This window comes from Grammomys surdaster, unplaced genomic scaffold (genome assembly GCF_004785775.1).
Source record: "Grammomys surdaster isolate TR1022 unplaced genomic scaffold, NIH_TR_1.0 169, whole genome shotgun sequence".
Lineage (NCBI taxonomy): Eukaryota > Metazoa > Chordata > Mammalia > Rodentia > Muridae > Grammomys > Grammomys surdaster.
Window position 1 is genome coordinate 12,244,443 of NW_021604617.1, and position 19,135 is coordinate 12,263,577.

Here is a 19,135-nt window from a genome sequence, read left to right on the forward strand (position 1 = left end):
CCTTTCTTTCTTTCTTTCTTTCTTTCTTTCTTTCTTTCTTTCTTTCTTTCTTTCTTTCTTTCTTTCTTTCTTTCTTTCTTTTTTTGGTTTTTTGAGACAGGGTTTCTCTGTATAGCCCTGGCTGTACTGGCACTCACTCTGTAGACCAGGCTGGTCTCGAACTCAGAAATCTGCCTGCCTCTGCCTCCCAAGTGTTGGTATTAAAGGCGTGCGCCACCACTGCCCGGCACCTGCTCAGATTCTTGTCTTGCTTTCTGCCTCAGTCATATCTCTGGTTTTCCCTATCTCAGACTGGAGCAGTTTTGGGTGTCATTTCTTGTTGTATTTATTTTAGATAAGATTTCACTGTGTGGTCCCAGTTGGCCTCAAGATCATGTTCCTCTTACCCTAATGTCTTGAGAGGTAGATTTATAGGCCTGTGTCACTGTGCCTGGTCCTTGTGTTTTGAGTGTGTTTGGGATTGAATGAGAACCTCCTGCATAATAACTAAAAGCAAGAGCGGAGCTGTGTTCTTAGCCTTGTGGTTTTGCTTTTAAGGTTAAATGAGAATAAAAATCAGAATCCTGAGTGTGATGGGGTTAGAGTGATTCTGAATGAATGATCGCTACACTTTTGCCTCTTTCTATGAGCTGTAGGTATCTCAGCTTTAATCACTTTGCCTTTAAATAAGATTTCCCAGATGATTGGTTATACTTAGTTCTTGAGAAGTACTGATCTAGACTAGTCAAGATCTCATCTGGGCTGAAAGAAGCTTTATTTGTAAAAGTACAGGGTTTCAGGCTATCTGAACAAAATTAAGAATCTGTGAGAAATGGAAGTCGTGTGGTGGCTATTGATTTGAAGTGCACTTTTTTACTTTAATTTTTTTGATCAAAATTTTTTTTTTTTTTTTTTTTTTTTTGGTTTTTCGAGACAGGGTTTCTCTGTATAGCCCTGGCTGTCCTGGAACTCACTCTGTAGACCAGGCTGGCCTCGAACTCAGAAATCCGCCTGCCTCTGCCTCCCAAGTGCTGGGATTAAAGGCGTGCGCCACCACCGCCCGGCGATCAAAATTATTTTTTTCCCTTGACATTGTAGATAGAAGAAAAGATAATGGAGTATAGCTAGCTAGTCTGCCATCTAGTATAGGGAATCTGTTCTGTTATTTAAAATTGAATTTATAAAATGTACCTGCACACTGCCTCTGATCATCTCTGATCATCCTGTAGTTAGAGAATGCAATCTTCATTTCAGTGTGCTTTTATTTGTCATTTGTTTTCTAATATTATTGACACAGCTTAGTAGCTTTAAAACACTTTTTTAGGGAGGGGCTAGAGAGACGGCTCAGTGGTTAAGAGCATGTACTGCTGCTCTTGCAGAGCGATGAGTTTGGTTCCCAGTGCCTACACCCAGTAGCTCACAATCACATTTCCCTCCTGCCCCAGGGGATCTGGTAAGCTCTTTTAGATTGCACAGGCATCTGCACTTACATGTGTGTTTTCTTCCTACCATATAATTAAAAAAGAAATCTTTAAAACATTATATAGTTATCTGTTCCTGTGGTCTGGGGACTGTGTTGGTTGAGTCTTCCGTAAGGCTGCATTGAATATGTTCACCAGGGTTGGGTTCTCACCAGGGCTTCTTCGTGGATGGATTACTTCTGAACTCATGTGATGGTTGCCGTCATTCAGGTCTTTTGCTTTATTATAGTGAGAGTCCTAGCGGAGGGGTTGCCTCATTTCTTGTGACCCTCCCCAAGCCAGCATATTGACATGGTGGTTTGTGTCTTCAGAGCCAGTAAGTAAGAAACAACATGGCCATTACAATATTCATTCATTCCACACAGTCCATCGTCTTTGTCATACTCTTTTTGGTTACAAGTCTGTCATAGGTCACACTGAAGAAGTTTTATAAAGATAGGCATACAAGGGTAGCCTTATGTGAGACATCTTACACCACAGAGCTGCAGTGTAAGTGTGCAGTAGGTAATGAATGTGCATTGTATATGCACTACGGTCTGTACTTAGATGATCAAGGGCTTTGCTGATGTGGTCTGGTGTTTAATACCACAAGGAGAAGCCTGACATTTTTGCAGTATTAGTTGCCGCTTCACAGATTCTGTAGGTCAACGCTGGTTAATATGGTCTATAGTAATTTTGTGAATTAGATTTTAGACATTCATTTTCTCCTTTTTTTTTTTAGTTGACTATATTGTGGAGTATGACTACGATGCTGTTCATGATGATGAGTTAACTATCCGAGTTGGGGAAATCATCAGAAATGTGAAAAAACTACAGGAGGAAGGATGGCTAGAAGGAGAGCTAAATGGGAGGAGAGGCATGTTCCCTGACAATTTTGTTAAGGTAAGTATTGTCAGTTAATTAAGTTTGTATGTCAAGAAATAAATGCATATGTTTAAAATGAAAACACTTGAAAACTTTTACGTTTAGAAAAATTCAGGTACATTTGTGACTGGTAACCTGCTGTACAATAATGTTGTGTGGGTGTATGTGTGTCTTGTGCTTGTTTGTGCATGTATCTACCTGCCTGTCTTTTCTTTTTAAACCATAGACAACAGTTCTCAGTCGGGTCACTCTTTGGGTTGGTATCTCACAATTGTCTCACAAGTCTTCCCTTGTATTTTATTGCTTTTTTTCACCCCTCCCCTCCCCTCCCCTCCCCTCCCCTCCCCTCCCCTCCGTTCCTTTTTTTCTTTTGTTAAAGACAGAGTGTCTCTATGTTCTGGCTGTCTCGAAACTTGATGTGTAGGTGAGGCTGGCTTTGTATTCACAGATACCCTCCTGCCTCTGCCTCTGTAGTGCTGGGGTTGAAGGGTACACCTCCATGCCCAGCTTTGCTGCTTCCCTAACCTGCTGAGAAGACATTAGACCACACTTGTAAGTTAAAGAGATTAACCTGCTGCTAAACATTCTTTTAGTTTAGGAATCAGGCTTTAAGATACTTAAGCTTATTATAATCTAATAAAAAATTGTCAGTGTTAGAGAAGAAAAGAGATACAATGAATTTAAGTATAATTGATATCAGCTTTGTTTTCTATAAATGTTAATGATTATGACTCTTGGGAAGGCTACAGTGGGTCTCATTTGTTTTTTCCAATTTGCATAGTAGTGTTTTGTAGAATGCATGCTTAGTACTTGTTTTCTGAATAATTCAGATTTATTTTAGTTGTAGCTTCATTTCCAAATAAGGACAAGGTTCTGTTTACTGATTTCAGAGAAGGTGAAGTAACTGCATTTAATCTAACTACATTGTATCTCTTTTCTTAGCCAAATAATTGAGAAAAGATGTAGCTGAGTTTTTGAGAAAAAGTCAGTTTTAAAAATTATTATTTTTTAAAAATAAATTATCTTCAAGAACAACAAATGAATCTGCCAGGTGTGGTGGTGTACACCTTTAATCCCAGTTCTCAGGTAGTAGACAGAGGGTAAAGATCTCCTGGGACTGTGGATGCTGGGAATAGAACCCAAGTCTTCTGAATGTATAGCCAGTGCTCTTAACCAATGAGTCATCTCTTTAGCCCACCCCACTTTTTGCTTTGCTTTTGCTTTTTTTTTTAATCACAGGGCTCCACTGGATAGCCTAGAACCTACCTATTTCATTCTTTGAACTGCTGGGGTTGCATATGAGCCAGTTATGTCTCCCATGATGGATATCTTAGTTGCTTTCATACTTGGGTAGTTATGAACAAAACTGTTAGGAACGTCTTCTCTGTGGTGTGCTTTTTGGGTAAAGTTGTTGAGTTACATAGTAACAAATGTTGGTTTAATACAACACTTTCAGTTCTTTGGAAAGTAGTGGTACTGTTTTGGTTTCTGCTGGGAATGCATGGAATTTCCTGTTGCTTTATATCTTTACCCATATTTGGTGTTATCAGTGTTTTGAATTTTGGCCATTCTAATAGTGTATGGCACCTCAGTGTATAATTTGCAATTTCTTTTTGTTGTTGTTGTTGTTGTTTTTTTCCGAGACAGGGTTTCTCTGTGTAGTCCTGGCTGTCCTGGAACTCACTCTGTAGACCAGGCTGGCCTCGAACTCAGAAATCCGCCTGCCTGTGCCTCCCAAGTGCTGGGATTAAAGGCGTGTGCCACCACTGCCCGGCAATTTACAATTTCTTAAAGGTATGCATTGAACATCTTTTCACATGTGTATTTATCTCTCCTTTTAGTGAGATGTTGGTTTATGTTTTTTATGCATTTTAAATTTTCAGCTTTTTGTCGTTGTTGACTCGCTTTTAAGATGTCTTTATTTGAATACATCTCATTCAAAGATGTTCATTAGGTGCATCTTTCTCAGTATTTTCTTTGGCAGATTTTTTTTCTCCTTGGTATATTCCTGTTCCCACTCCCCCCCCCCCCACCCGTGTGTGTGTGTGTGTGTGTGTGTGTGTGTGTGTGTAAAAGCTACACAGAATCTTTAAGAAGGTATGGCACACATGTAAGGGGTGATCTTGGACAAGGATCTAAGAGATCATTGTAGCAATGTACAATTTCAAGGGTTAAGAACGGACAGTGGCCAAAGAGACCATACATCCCTCTATGTTTATACCATTCCTAAAGTGTCTGTAGCAGACAGCTTTCCTGAGGAGTATTTTCCTGTTTAAGTGATTGACAGGCTCCATTTGGATTGATTTTTATTTTTTTTATTTTTTTATTTTTTGAGGTGGGTTTTACTATGTAGCCCTGGCTGGTGTTGAAATCACAAATCTCCCTGCCTCTGCCTCCTTTGCTGTTTCTAGGACTTAAGGCATGCCACCATGCTTGCCTGGATTGACTCTTTGTATTTGAGATAAGGTCTATGTAGCTCTGGCTGACCTGGAATTTACTGTGTACATCAGGCTGGCTTTGAACTTAGGGCTCCACCTGCCCCTGTCGCCTAAGTGTTGTAATGGATTGACACAGGAGGGGTCAATGGTATGTCCTTATTTGTACTAACAAGCTTTCACTGAGATAGTTAGCTTAGTACTTCGTTTTTACTGTTAGCTCTCTATTATACAGTAATGATCTCTACAATTCAGAATAGTCTAGTCGGGCGGTGGTGGCGCACGCCTTGAATCCCAGCACTCGGGAGACAGAGGCAGGTGGATTTCTGAGTTCGAGGCTAGCCTGGTCTACAGAGTGAGTTCCGGGACAGTCAGGACTACACAGAGAAACCCTGTCTCGAAACCCTCCCCCCCCAAAAAAAAAAAAAAAGAATATTCTGTATTTACTGAGGGCCACTGCTGTTTCAGATCCCATTCATTTTGAGTGGTAATTACAGTGCTGCGGTTTGAGTTCTTGGTTTTATAGGCTGCTGATTATGAGGGAGTGGTCCATCCCCAGAGAAATGGAAATCTGCTAATATCTCATTAGCTACATTGTTTCCCTAAGGGTTCAGACCCAGGCTAGTATGAAGGCTCAGGAATTAAAAGTGCAGAAGCCCAACAACCTGAGTTTGATCCTTGAATAAATGTTAAAAAGATGGATTAGGTTGCTTGTATCTGTGATCCCAGCATGCCGATAGGGAAATGGGAGATGCAGGTAGGTGAATTGCCTGGAAGCTTGTGGGCAGGCCAGCTAGCCTGTCACTAACAAGAGAGACCCTGACTCAGAAGGGCACCTGAGAGAACTGACTCATGAACATTGTCCTCTGACCTCCACTCATGTAGCATGACATGCATGTGGACACACACTCGGTAATAGTAGGAGCAGGAATAAAGAAATCGAGACCTCACAACAACTGTGGAGATGTGGATCATCTTGATCTGTCTGCTTCTGGATGAAGAAGGCATAGAAGAGTTTAGAGATTTCAGTCTTGCTAACCTAGACCTTGAACACACTCAAGGTGATGCCTAGATACATGGTGTTAGACCACTGCAGGACTCATTGAGGTTAAAGGAACTGAGACTTGATGGTTTACCCGAAGCTTCTAACCATTGATGGAGATTATTGAGGTGGAGGCCACCTAATTCGGGGACAGAATCTGGGGCTCTGATCTTAGAGTCTTTTGATCCTGAGGGCAGTAAAACCTTTAGTATCCTGTCACATTGAGGGCAAGGACTCTAGGAGTATGCCCAATATTTGGTCATTTTCTCTTCCAGTGATCTGTCTGCTTACAGATTTAACATTAATTTTCCAGTGTATCTCCTCTCAGAGAGGAGTCAGTGGGAGATCTTGTTAGGCAGTCAAGCTCCAGGAAGTTGTATTCCCTTTACTCTCTCATATTCTCTTCCTGTTGTGTGTATTAACATTCTTTTGTCCTTAACTTCGTTCCTCTTGTAGGTGGTGGTTATAGAAGACAGAATTGACTATGTTTTATAGGCTATCAGTAGTGATCTCAGGTCTTACTGAGGTTGAGAAAGGAGTCTGTCTCGGAAAGAATTTTGCCTTCAAAGGAGTGCGGATTAGTTGGAGGCTTTTTAAAATTGGAGGCTTCTGAAGACTTTAAAATAGTAGGTTTTCATTAGGTTCCTGGTCAGTAGTTTTCAGTTATTGATTGTAATTCTTTTAATATATAACTTAAATTGTCTGATTATGTTATATAAATCTGGGTGATATTTTCGAAAATCTAAATTTTATTTTTATTTATGTGTTTATGTGTGTGTATACAGTACTCACAGAGGTCAAAAGAGGGAGTCAGGTCCCTTGGGAGCAGGCAGTTGAGAGCCATCTGACTTGGGTGCTAGGAACTAAATTGAAAAGCTGGAAGCATTTACATTGAGATAGCTCTCTAGTACTAAATCACAAGAGATGTATAAAAGGCAATTTCTTTGGTCAAGTTAACTTCTGTCAAGACTTTGAGATTCAAATTTATCCAGATTATGAAAGGTACATCTGAGAGGAATCAATAGGAACTGAAGAGGAATTAATCCACTCAAATACTGGAGGCCGTAAAGAAGGCATCCTTGTGTTCGAGCCTTACAAAAAATAAGTGAACAACTGGGGCATCGCCTATTTGCTTCTGAGTATGGGAATCAGATGTAGCATGTATTACTCAATTCTGGAGTTGCCCGTAGCTGGTGGGAATGGTTTCATCTTTATTATCTTTGTGCATATTAAGGTTATGATTGTTCCTCTCCTATAAGGTTCTGGAGAGATGGAGGAAACCCAAATAGAAATAGTTGCTTATTCTGGCTACAGTGTATTGAAGGTTAATGCCCACAGGGGGCCCTTTAAGCTAGTATATTATGAAAAATATATGACTTAAAATCAGAAAAACCTATTGTTTGTATTTGGTATTAGCACTTTAATCTGATATAGGAAACTCATGGCAGTAGGTACACTCAAAGTATGTTTCATGAGGGTAGCCACTCCATTTTGAAAGAGGTATCTGAGTTTGCTTATATGTATATATCAGGTGACAGAAGTACAAGTGGATCAGGATTGAGTGACCTTAAGCATATAGTCCTGAAAATAAGATCCAGTAGCTAAGAGAAGTGTATACATGGAGGAAATATAAATAAAGCGGAGTAGGGAATCCCCTGATCTCAACCCTAGCAGCAAAGTCTATGACTTAACCATGCTGAAACTGAAGAAATTGTGTTACAACTTGATGGGAACACTAAAATATGTAGCAGGATCTTGCCCTGGACTTCCCTTAGCTTCCCAGGCCCTGTGATCTCTGTTGGGAGAATTCAGACAAGACTCACGGAATGCGGACAGTAGCTGGAGTTGATGGAAGCTTAAAGTAGAGCTCTGTCAAGGGGTGAGAGTAAGCAGTGGCCAGAGACCACGGCTTAGGGAGTGCAGTATCATCTGAGCAAGTGCCCAACTCAGGTCTCAGGGATCACTTCTTATCTGAGTCGGAGCTGATGAATTGTTAAGAGTCTCAATATTTTGAATAGTTTCTGAATCTTTCAAATGCCTGCTCTGTCATTGACTCAGAGCACACTCAGCTGTCAGTCGTACCTGCTTGTAAGCTTGTCTTCATACTGCATGTACTGATCTTTGTATTGTGGAAATGTTTCAGCACTGTCCCGCCGTCTTTGTGTAGTGTATTTCACTTTTTTGTTTTGCTTTGTTTTGTTTTGTTTTTCGAGACAGGGTTTCTCTGTGTAGCCCTGGCTGTCCTGGAACTCACTCTGTAGACCAGGCTGGCCTCGAACTCTCAAACTCAGAAATCCGCCTGCCTCTGCCTCCCAAGTGCTGGGATCAAAGGCGTGCGCCACCACTGCCCGGCCTGTAGTGTATTTCAGAGCCTTTTATCGTCAGCCTTTTCCTGGTCCCACTGTTCCTTAGTCTCTAAGACTGTTTTTTTTTTTTCTTTTTGGTTTTTTTGAGACAGGGTTTCTCTGTGTAGTCCTGGCTGTCCTGGAACTCACTCTGTAGACCAGGCTAGCCTTGAACTCTCAAACTCAGAGACTCTTTTTTTTTTTTTTTCCCTTTTCGTTTTTTTCGAGACAGGGTTTCTCTGTGTAGTCTTGGCTATCCTGGAACTCACTCTGTAGACCAGGCTAGCCTCAAACTCTCGAACTCAGAAATCCGCCTGCCTCTGCCTCCCAAGTGCTGGGATTAAAGGCATGCACCACCACCGCCCGGCTTCTCAGAAGACTCTTAAGACCTTTTCACATTCTCATTTCTGCTATGTGTGTGTGTTTATCAGAAGCTTTGTTCTGTGTTATCTTCCAGTCAGGTTGTTCACATTCTGCCTTTTGTGTTCCTTCGCTGTGCCTTGCTGCCTCTTACCCACGCGTTTGTCTCAGTAGAAGAAGTCCGCACTATCCTCCTACCTCGTGGAAACTGACCATTGATCTCAGGCTGTCTGGCTTGGCAGCCTTTACCCTCCAAGCCATCTCCCCAGTCCTGAGATCACTTTGTAAAGTTACCTTGATTTGCTTTCCACTGCTAGATTTATGTTAGGTGAAGTAAAGCTTAATGACTGGGCAGTGGGGCAGAGGCTGAAGCCTGGGCATGGCCTGAGGCCCCTCCAGGGTCTCTCCTACTGAGCTTTTAACATGGTATATGGCACGACTTAATGTTTATATGGTCTTTTGTTTCTTCAAGTAATATTCCACATACTTTCCCATGATGTTTCTTTTTTTTAATTTTTAAAGATTTATTTATTTTATTTATGAGTACACTGTAGCTGTCTTCAGACACACCAGAAGAGGGCATTAAATCTCATTACAGATGGTTGTGAGCCACCATGTGGTTGCTGGGATTTGAACTCAGGACCTCTGGAAGAGCAGTCAGTGCTCTTAACCACTGAGCCATCTCTCCAGCCCCCTCCCATGATGTTTCTTTTTTTTGGTTTTGTGATTTCTCTGTGTAGTTCTGGCCATCTTGGAACTCGTTCTGTAGAGCAGACTGGTCATGGACTCAGAGATCTGCTTGCCTCTGCCTCCTGAGTGCTAGGGATAAAGGATGTGCCATCACCACCTGCCATGATGATTCATTTTAGATCTGTGAATTAGAGCAGGGAGCCATTAAGTTAAAACCTACGGGATAGAACTTTCATACCATTGATTTGTACAAGACCATGCTGTAAGGTTGCTAACTAAGAACTTTGTAATTGGATGGGGAAAAATTAAGAGAGTATCAAATGACATGTAACATCTGTGGACATTTTGAAAGCATCCCTCCCTGTTTTTGGAAAAGGATCTCATGTTGTCAGGCTGGCTTTAACCCCACTGTGGTCTCATACAGTGGAAGGGGGTCTTGAACTCCTGATCTCTCTGCCTTCAACTCCTAACCACGGGGACTCTAGATGGGGACTACCATGCCCAACTTCTTTCAGGAACTTTTTTCTTTAAGAATATATATGGGTTTAGTTGTTTTAAGGATATGACTGTATTGGATTACATATATCAGAATTGATACTGGAAAAGATTATATGGCTTGGTAGCCATAAAGATTTCGTATATAGTTCTTTGTAGGAAAAAAGTTTATACACCCTTGTCTTAAAACTATTGTGTTATTAGTTTATGTAATTTAGGATTTTCTGGTGTATGCTAGAGTGAGGGGTTGTGTTTAAGTAAGTATTTAAGAACAGCCTTTGGTCAAGCCGAGTAAGCTGCAGTGGCTCTGCCTAGCTCAGCTGCCATGTTTCTTGGCCAGAGGCCTCGTGCGCGCAGCCGCTAGAACCAACCGGCCAGAAACACCAGCCCTGCCACCCATGAGACACCAGCATGGGAGATGGCTCTGTCAATCTTACATGCTGTCTCTGCAAGCTGGGCATTGTTCAGACCATCCCGCCATCTACGTGGGCCCAGTAATAAAATGAGACTCTAATGCTTAAAGATTAATCAGAGGCTTTATATGTTTGGTAATGCTCAATAACAACATGCCCATACGAAGAGAGTTGTTTCCCAATTAGCTAACCTAAATAAAAGTTGTTACCCATGACTGCTCTCCATACCTGCATGGCTCTCCGTTGCTCTACCTCTCTGCTCTCTCTAGCTCCTCCTCTTCCTTTTTTGTCTTTCTCTCCCAACTCCTCCTCTTTCTCTCCTAACTCCTCCCACCTTAGCTCCTCCTACAGGGTTGCACCTCTACTTTTTTTTTCTAGTTTCAGTAAGATGTAAACTTATACTTTGTCATGGTCAGCAAAATGACCTTCATTCTTCAGACGTATTTGAGCACAACAGAAGCTTAGAAATGAGTTATGTCACGGTTATTTTATTTGGCTGTGTCTTGGCATCTTATATTTGAGAAGCCCAAGAATAGGGATGCTCAGGTGAGAGGATGGCTACAGGTTCTGGGCTAGCTTGGCTACATAGTATCTTCCAGACTAGGCTAAACTAAGCTACATTCACACACACACAAAAGTACAGAAATACATTTAAGAATGTAACTTGAATAAGATACACTTAAGGTTGTGGGTTTTTGTTTGTTTGTGTTTTGTTTTTTAACCAGTTTCCCTCTTTTTAGGAAATTAAGCGAGAGACAGAACCCAAGGATGATAATTTGCCCATCAAACGGGAAAGGCATGGAAATGTAGCGAGTCTTGTACAGCGAATCAGCACTTACGGACTTCCCGCTGGAGGGATTCAGCCACATCCACAAACCAAAGCTGTTAAGAAGAGTATGTAAACAGTTTCTTTCTTACTTAGTTTTGTCAAAATAGGATATTTATGATCGTTCATAAATTGCCTTCTATTCTGCAATGTTTCCTCAGTCTTAGGTTCTGGATTCTACATGAATCCATTGGGACAGGGCACCACAACTCTGCATTTTGATTGGTTGTGGTTTTCTCTAGAGGTCTCTGTCTGTTGCAAAGAGGTTTCCTTGATGAGGCATGGAGACTACACTTATCTGTGGTATAAGGACAGATGTTTATGAATTGTGTTTAGGGATGATGCTGGTTTAGTAAATTTGTGGTTGTAGGTTCTCTTCCAATAACCATGATTTTAAAAGCAGTGAGTGAGCACTAGGTTAAACTACTAGCAGTGAGTACTGGTTTAAAACCAGTATGAGGCATATGGTATCCCTCTTACTAAATGGGTCCTAAATTCAATTAGAGAGCTGTTGGTTACTACCAAGATGTGGGTACCACTATTGCACCTGTAGGGTTATTGTACCAGCATATTTTAAATTACAGAAATTTAATCACTTTTATGACCCAAGATCACTTAAATTTACTTGAGTTTTTTTTTTTTTCTCCTGTAACTTAATTTAAGAAAAGAGGTGCCAGGCGGTGGTGGCGCACACCTTTAATCCCAGCACTTTGGAGGCAGAGGCAGGCAGATTTCTGAGTTCGAGGCCAGCCTGGTCTACAGAGTGAGTTCCAGGACAGCCAGGGCTACACAGAGAAACCCTGTCTTGAAAAACCAAAAAAAAAAAAAAAAAAGAAAAAAAGAAAAAAAAGAGGCAACAATACCATCCTCAAAGACTGCCATTTAAAAATATAAAGTAATTAAACGTGTGTGAATGATTACAGTGTTTATGATAATGGATAGTAAATGTTTTAACATTTAAAAAAACCTGTCAGACTCCATGTTCAATGCTAATGATATTTGTACAGCTCCCTTATTATCACAGTGGTATTTTCTATGCCATTGCCCATTAAGAAAACTGCTGGTTCCTAGGTTATAGTACTGGGTTACACCACAAAAGATTTTTTTTTGGTAAAAAGTAAAGATTTCTTAATAACCAGACCAATTGAAAGTTTATTTTAAGTCCTTTGTGCCCCCAGAAAATTGTGATATTCTAGTACTGTTTGTACATCACCTGTTCTGCTTTCCACTGGACAGTTTTAGCTACCTTAGCGGGCCTGGAGTGTGAAGTTCTGGAGATTGGTGACAAGTAGCAGAGTGGAACAGCATAGAGCTATTATGTGCAGTGTCTTTGTGTGCAGTTTCTGTGCTCTGTGAATTTTCAAACCAACGGAAGAGTAATTTATGATCTCTGCCCATTATAAACTCTATAACTCTTAATTCTGGGCGTAAAAAGACAATGTTTCTTCTTTAGCACAGGCTAGACAGATTTAGAGGCTGTGGATACTAAAACAGAACACCCCCTTCTTTGGGTATATGTATCTGAGCATGAGATGGGGTGACAGCTGGGCCTTTTCTTTTCCTGTTTGTTGTTGTTGTTGTTGTTGTTTTTTTTTTTCCAGCTGACTAAGGATATTACAGGAGTAGATCCCAGCTGGAGCTAGGCAAAGTCATTACTTTTCTGTTGATGTAATAGAATTCCACAATCAAAGGCAATTTTAAGACTGAGTTTATTTTGGCCTGGAGCTCCCAAGTGGTAAGACTTCATAGCAGGGAGTCATGTCAGCTGGAAGAGGAGGCTGAGAACTCACATATTCAACTGCAAGCATGAAGTACAGACAGAGAACTGCAATTAGAGTGAAGCCATAATAATATGTTTCCTGCAGTAAGGCCATACCTACCCAAACAGTACAACTGGAAACCCCTTCTTCAGTTACTCGAGCCTGCGGGGAACAAGTCTCATCCACACTATCACAGTTCCTTTCAGTTTAGGTATAAGTGTTAGCAAGCGAAAGACATCATTTTATCCTAGTTAAAACAGTTCTTACGAAAAACATGAAAACGTGGAAAAAAGGAGGATGTGTACACTGTTGGCGTTATGTAAATTAGTCCAGCCAGTTTGAGAAACAGAGTGGCTGTTGGTCCTAAGTTCAGTGTAAGTCTGGATTTCAACCAGGAGCCTTTCACAAACAAATCAAAGTACTAGAAATCCAGCTCTGTTCTTGGATTATGTATCAGAAAGAAAGGAAGCAGCATACAAATTACATCCATGTATACCTGTGTTTAAGCAGCACCATTTCCAGTGTGGAAATTACAGTATCAGTTAAATGCCCATCAGTCAAGTGATGATGGAGTAAAGACAATAACACGTTAACTATATAATGGTATATTATTTGGTTCAAAATAAGAATGAAATTCTGCCATATGTAGCAAAACAGACTTGAAAGTAGAATAGAAAAGGATTACTGGGGCCTGGGGTGAGAGTGGGCTAGCTGGGCGTAGTCAGTGCACATCTATGAACATCACTGAATCCTGTCAGTGTGTGTAGTTAGAAGTAAGCTGAGTAAAACATGTAAAAGAATAAAATGTAGAAATGGTGAGAGGCAAATGTCTAACTCTAAAATACATTTCAGGTTGTTTACAAACTGATTCTCTGACAAATGGAAACACATAGGTGAAAATAAATGTTTACTTTAGGTTTTTAAGTAAGTTAGTCAGAGATGATCGAAGATGGAAAAGGCTGAGGCAAGAGGATGACAAGTTCAGGGGCAGTCAGGTGGGATTTGAGAGCATAAAATAAAATGGCCAGTACATATTTGAAGATTGTGGTTGGTTGGCACCAGGCTCGAATTGAGAACTCAGATGCTTGTAGTTAGTAAAATACTATTTTTTATTTTCAAAGTCTGTTTCCTTAGCTTATCAGAAAAATGCTTCCTAGAAACTTGTTAGAAATGCAGTATTATTGTACCATGGGCTCTAAAATATTAATATTCCCACAGGAAATATTGTAGCTAAGTAGTGAAAAATAGATATTTATGATATTTATTTTACCTAATATTTAAAGATCATAGGACTACTAAGAAAGATATTTAAATAGTGCTTTGCCAGGAAAGTAAAAATAGCATAGCTACTCTTTGGTCTGCTCCCATATTCAGTGGAGATGACAGTGTGGTATTGAAATTGTTCCTGCTGTAATTGTATTGAAGTCAACTTCATTTGATGCCTTTCTGGTACTTATTGTGTATTTAATTTGACAAGCTCTCAAGTACAGTAAACTTTGAACTCTTGATTCACTGCTCACCTCCCATACCTGCTGTACCTGTCTGGCCTTCAGGACTTCTGCTGATAAGTCTACCAGTAGTCCAATAAGTTTATCCTTAAATGTGGTCTGCCATTTTTCCCTGTAAGTTTTAAGTCTTTCTTGTGATGTCCCTTTGACAGGTTGCATATGTGATGTTTTGTAGAGAGGATCTTTTCTGGCTGTTGGGGTTAAATGTCCCTGATTGTGCATGCCTTTCTCCAAATAAGGGAAATTTTCTGCTATTTCATTTGGCTTACTTTGACCTTACTCTTTTAAAATGTTTGTTTGAATCTGTTGATGACACACATGTTAGAATCTGTTGATGACATACATGTTAGAATCTGTTGATGACATACATGTTTGATCTTTAATGATACCCTCCAAATTTTTCATGTTCTTTTTTTTTCACTCTTAGTTTTTATATTTTTATCCAAATGTGTTGCTTCAGAAATCAGATCTTCCAATTCTGATAGTTTTTCTCTTCCTTAATCGAGTCTACTGTTGAGGCTTTCAGATGAATTCTGTTGATTTCCTGAACTCATCATTTCCTGGATTTCCTGTTAGTTCTTTTTTAAAAATCTCTGTCTCTTTGAACATCTCATTCATTTGTTGCCTTCTTTTTCTAAAGTTTGCTTAACCATTCCATCTGTATTTCTTTGGATCTCATTAAGCTTAAACAACAACAAAACATTATCTTAAGTTCTTTGATGTTAATTCTTTATCTGGGATTTTGTCTTGTTCAGTATATTTTGAGTCTGTTGCAGAGCTTTGCTCTGTTTTTAGAATGCTAAGTTACTGTGTCTTTCATATTTTTTGTTTCTACTGAGATTTGTATGTCTGGTAAAATGAGTAACTCCTCTACTTCACTGAAGATAAATCTTAGGGGTAATAGTTTGTTATTCAGAATTGAGTTTATTTCTAGCTGGTACATAATGTTGTCGCTCTCTATTTCTTTTCTTTTCTTTTTTTCTTTTTTTTTGGTTTTTCGAGACAGGGTTTCTCTGTGTAGCCCTGGCTGTCCTGGAACTCACTCTGTAGAGTTCCAGGCTGGCCTCAGAAATCCGCCTGCCTCTGCCTCCCAAGTGCTGGGATTAAAGGCGTGCGCCACCACCGCCCGGCCACTCTCTATTTCTTAAGAATTTTTTTGGTGTGATTATGGAGGTTGAGCATAACTGATACTTAGTATTGGAATTGGAGAGAGCCACTTCTGCTGGTGACACAGGAGTATAGATACTTAGGAGTCCAGGCTTTGTGTGGTGGAATACATCCTGTGTGGTGTAAGTCCTTCCTACACTGGGAGAGGTAGTCCTTTTGGTAATGGAGGTTTTTCTCAGGCACTGTTTATACTGACTCTCTTATTTGAATATGCTGCTCTAGTAATTATATAGAGTCCAAATAGTGGTTGGTATAAGTCCAGTGGTTCTCTAGAAAGGTTAGAACAGAAAGAAAGCATTCCTCTCTGCCACTGTGTGTGATTGTACAAGACGTGGTAAAGACTGATACAGTGGATACTGTAGTAGTGATAGAAGCAGACAGTTAAATTTCTCTGTTCTGCTACTATAGGTATGCCCACTCAGGTGCGAAACCTCAGACTCCTTTTCCCCTGGTGTGCATGCTTGCTTGAGATGGGCTTTTCTCCTTTGTACCATCTACCTGGGGTAGTGCAGGAATTGTTGTAGCTAGAATGTGCAGCTTAGTTTTAGGTGCAGACAGAAATAGAGGAGAAAGAAGAACACTTACAGACATAATTTAATTTCTCTGCCAACATTAGCTTTGAACCAATGACTTAAGTTGTAATGACGTTACTTGAAACTGCTCCAGTGTACCTGTTTGGTTGAGAACAGTCTTGGAGCTCTTGTCTTCATCTTGTTAGAGATAGGAACATCCTGTGTGGAGTTGAGAATGAGAGGAAGTCTACTTGGGATTAACTGCGCTCTCATCTCAGTTGCTGGGCTCTCTAATTGTTTAGATGTTGTGACTAACACCTTGCCCTCCACTCTATCCCTTATACTGGATTCTCTCAGTATACCTTTATTTTGATAGATTTGTATCAGTGTCTTTTCACTAGGTCAAGTCTGACTCCCCTGAAACATGTCTGTCCAGATTCAGAAAATCATGTTTTCAAGAAGCCTCCCGGTTACAGCATTCTAGGGAGCTAGTGGGCATATTTCAGAACTTCCCAGGTTGTGAGACATAGGTAGGAGTGCTAGTGTCTGTGCTGATAGTTTTCTGATTCTTTTTCACCTTTATCCGAGCAGAGGGGAAAGGGTTCCAAGCTGCAGAGCTAGGGACATGGATGTCGGGATGGTTTTCTCTCTCCCTCTGCAGCTGTAGACTTCACAAGGCTTTTGTGTTTCAGTGTTTGAATACTGTTTGTCATCTCAACATGCAGCTGTACATCTGTTACCTGTTGCCAGCCTTCTTCCTCCCTCCTCCTCTCCTGTTCCCCTTCCCCCTCTTTCTTTTATGCAGGGAGTGCTGGGTGCTTCTCTTCAGCCATCTTGCCTTCCTTTTAACAATTTCTTAAGAGTGCTGTATTTTAAAAATTCCTAAGCTTTGATCAATAAGTAATCTGAAAATCACCATGGGAGGAGCTTGCCCACAATAATTTTATTGTCAAAATGTCTTTGTAGTCTTAAAAGTTGGTTGTGGATATTTTGCGTTTGTGTAATGGGAGGGACCAGGCGTATCCATGTTTTCCATTACGGAAAGCATTGCACATTATCTGGCGATGAACGTGTATCGTGGGAGAAGTGTTTAAAGTCACCCGGTGGTGTTTGTGATTAGCTGGTTAAATCATTTGCTTTTTTTCCTTCTTACACATTATATAATTGTGGTATGTGACTATAAAGGTGCTATTTTTTTTAAAAGATTTTTCTTAACCTATTTTTTAAAATAATTTCTTGTAGAGACAAAAAAGCGTCAGTGTAAAGTTCTTTTTGACTACTCTCCACAAAATGAGGACGAACTGGAACTGACCGTGGGGGATGTCATTGACATCATTGAAGAGGTAAGGACTGTGTACATGGGCAGTAGCGTAGCAGCTTGATGGTGTGGCTTCTAGAGGAGGGCTTTGTCAGAATATACAAGTCAGTGAAAATTGATGCCAGAAAAGCAGATTGAAAGACACCATTTTATACTTGTCCTTGCTTCATGATATTTGTGTTTACCTTAAGGAATAAAAATAAACATTTTTTTTTTAAGCTTAAACCTAGTAAAGTTTTCTGTTGGGAAGATCACTCACCCAAGCCTGTCTGTGTAAGGTCCATCCTTGGAACCCATATAAAGGCAGAGAGAGAGAGAAATTATGTTCCTCTCTGACCTCTACTGCACATTGCATGCACACAGCCATACTCACATTATGTACACATACCACTATAATAGTGCTAAAAAATAAAATTAATGTTATTTAATTAATAACCTCAAACATTGGAGAGCCTTATCTTTGATTCTGAATTTGCTATTGGCACAAAGTAGTAACAGGAAAGTGTCCCTTCTGAATGGTTTAGGAGTGCAATACTGAAATTGCTTTAAAGTCTGTCTTATTTGAATTTTTGCATTTAAATACTAGCCAAACATGCTTTTTTCACAGTTTAATATTTTCATATGCGATGTGAAAATATTTTTAATTTCTTACGTCTGCCTTTCTCATTAAAGGAATGTTAGAAGTTTTTCTGGAAAGTTGGAGATGCTGTTTTCAGAAGTGTGATTTGATAAAATATATTGTAGCAGAAATTGGTTTTGTGTTATAATTTCTCATTTATCACTAATGTCTATGTTAATGTCTAGGATAATTATACAGAAGGGAGTTCTCATCTGTCTTTATCTGATGGTGACACCAGTTAACGTTTATTGAACCTATGCTATGTCAGAAGTACTGGGCTGAATAATAAGTATATCACATTTATTTCCCTTAAACTTCAGTCTAACAGAAGGGAATATTTATCCTCATTTCTCAGAGGTAGAGATTGAATCACAGAGAATCACATTGCTTATTGCTGTTATTCGTGATACATAAGAAGCTACCCTAAAATTAGTGGCAAAAACAACTGTTATTTTGCTTCTGGGTTGTGTGGCTCAAGTATGCAGATAGGAGGGTTGGGTTGTCTGTGTTCTGTGATGTCTGGGGCCTCAGCTGGAAAGGTTTAGAAGTAGGGCTGGTGAGAGCCTTCTTAAGAAAGCTCTTTTATTTACTCCTAATGTCTGACAGCCTTGAAGACTAGAACTGCCGCTTGGACAGCTATTTAGAGTCCTTCCCATTTGGTTTGGATTTGGAGTATGGCAATGTATCAGATCTCAAATCTGAAATGGGCCAGATTCTGAAACCTGTTGATATAATAATTAAAAAGCTTCAGTAAAGTTAATTTTAGTAAAGTTAATGATTTTCAGTAAAGTTAATGTAAATATTCTCTAGTCTGAAATCTGGAATACATTTTGAATAGAGGGTGCTTTGATTTGCATAGCAGTTTCACAACCCTTAGCTGCAACCGGATCAGCAAATGTGAGGAAGTGCTTTTTACAGTCTAGCCTTGGAGTACAGAAATGATACAACCACTTAGAAGCTATCAAGAGTGAAAGGGTAGAGCACAGAAATGATCAGTTCTTGATGGGAATTGTGTCAGGACCACATTTGTGGTGTGAGATACCTTATTGAAGCCATCTTCATATATGCCTGACATGCAGTGGCCTGAATTTGAATGTGTGAAGCTTGTTGACTCCTGTGTCTTGAAAGCCCCTTCTCCTCCCTTAATGGAGGAGTTGAACTCAGGGTTCTGCACATAGTGGGCCCTTGGTGTTTTTGAGCCAGGGTCTGATTATATAGCTCAGGCTGGCCTCAAATTTATCTTTCTTTTCACCTCCCGAGCACTGGTGTTCCAGGCATGTGCCTACAGGCTAGACTGTGCATTCTGTTTTCAAATGAGTTT

The 19,135-nt window shown here is 40.1% G+C and overlaps 1 protein-coding gene across 1 annotated transcript in view; it reads left to right on the forward strand.

Annotated features, from left to right (window-relative positions):
• The window catches only part of Cd2ap (CD2 associated protein), an 82,541-nt gene that overhangs the window by 17,961 nt on the left and 45,445 nt on the right, over positions 1-19,135 (forward strand). Inside the window, exons 2-4 of the mRNA XM_028766635.1 lie at positions 2,182-2,342; positions 10,845-10,998; positions 17,120-17,220. Coding sequence (XP_028622468.1) covers positions 2,182-2,342; positions 10,845-10,998; positions 17,120-17,220 — 416 coding nt within the window. The remainder of the gene's footprint in view (positions 1-2,181; positions 2,343-10,844; positions 10,999-17,119; positions 17,221-19,135) is intronic.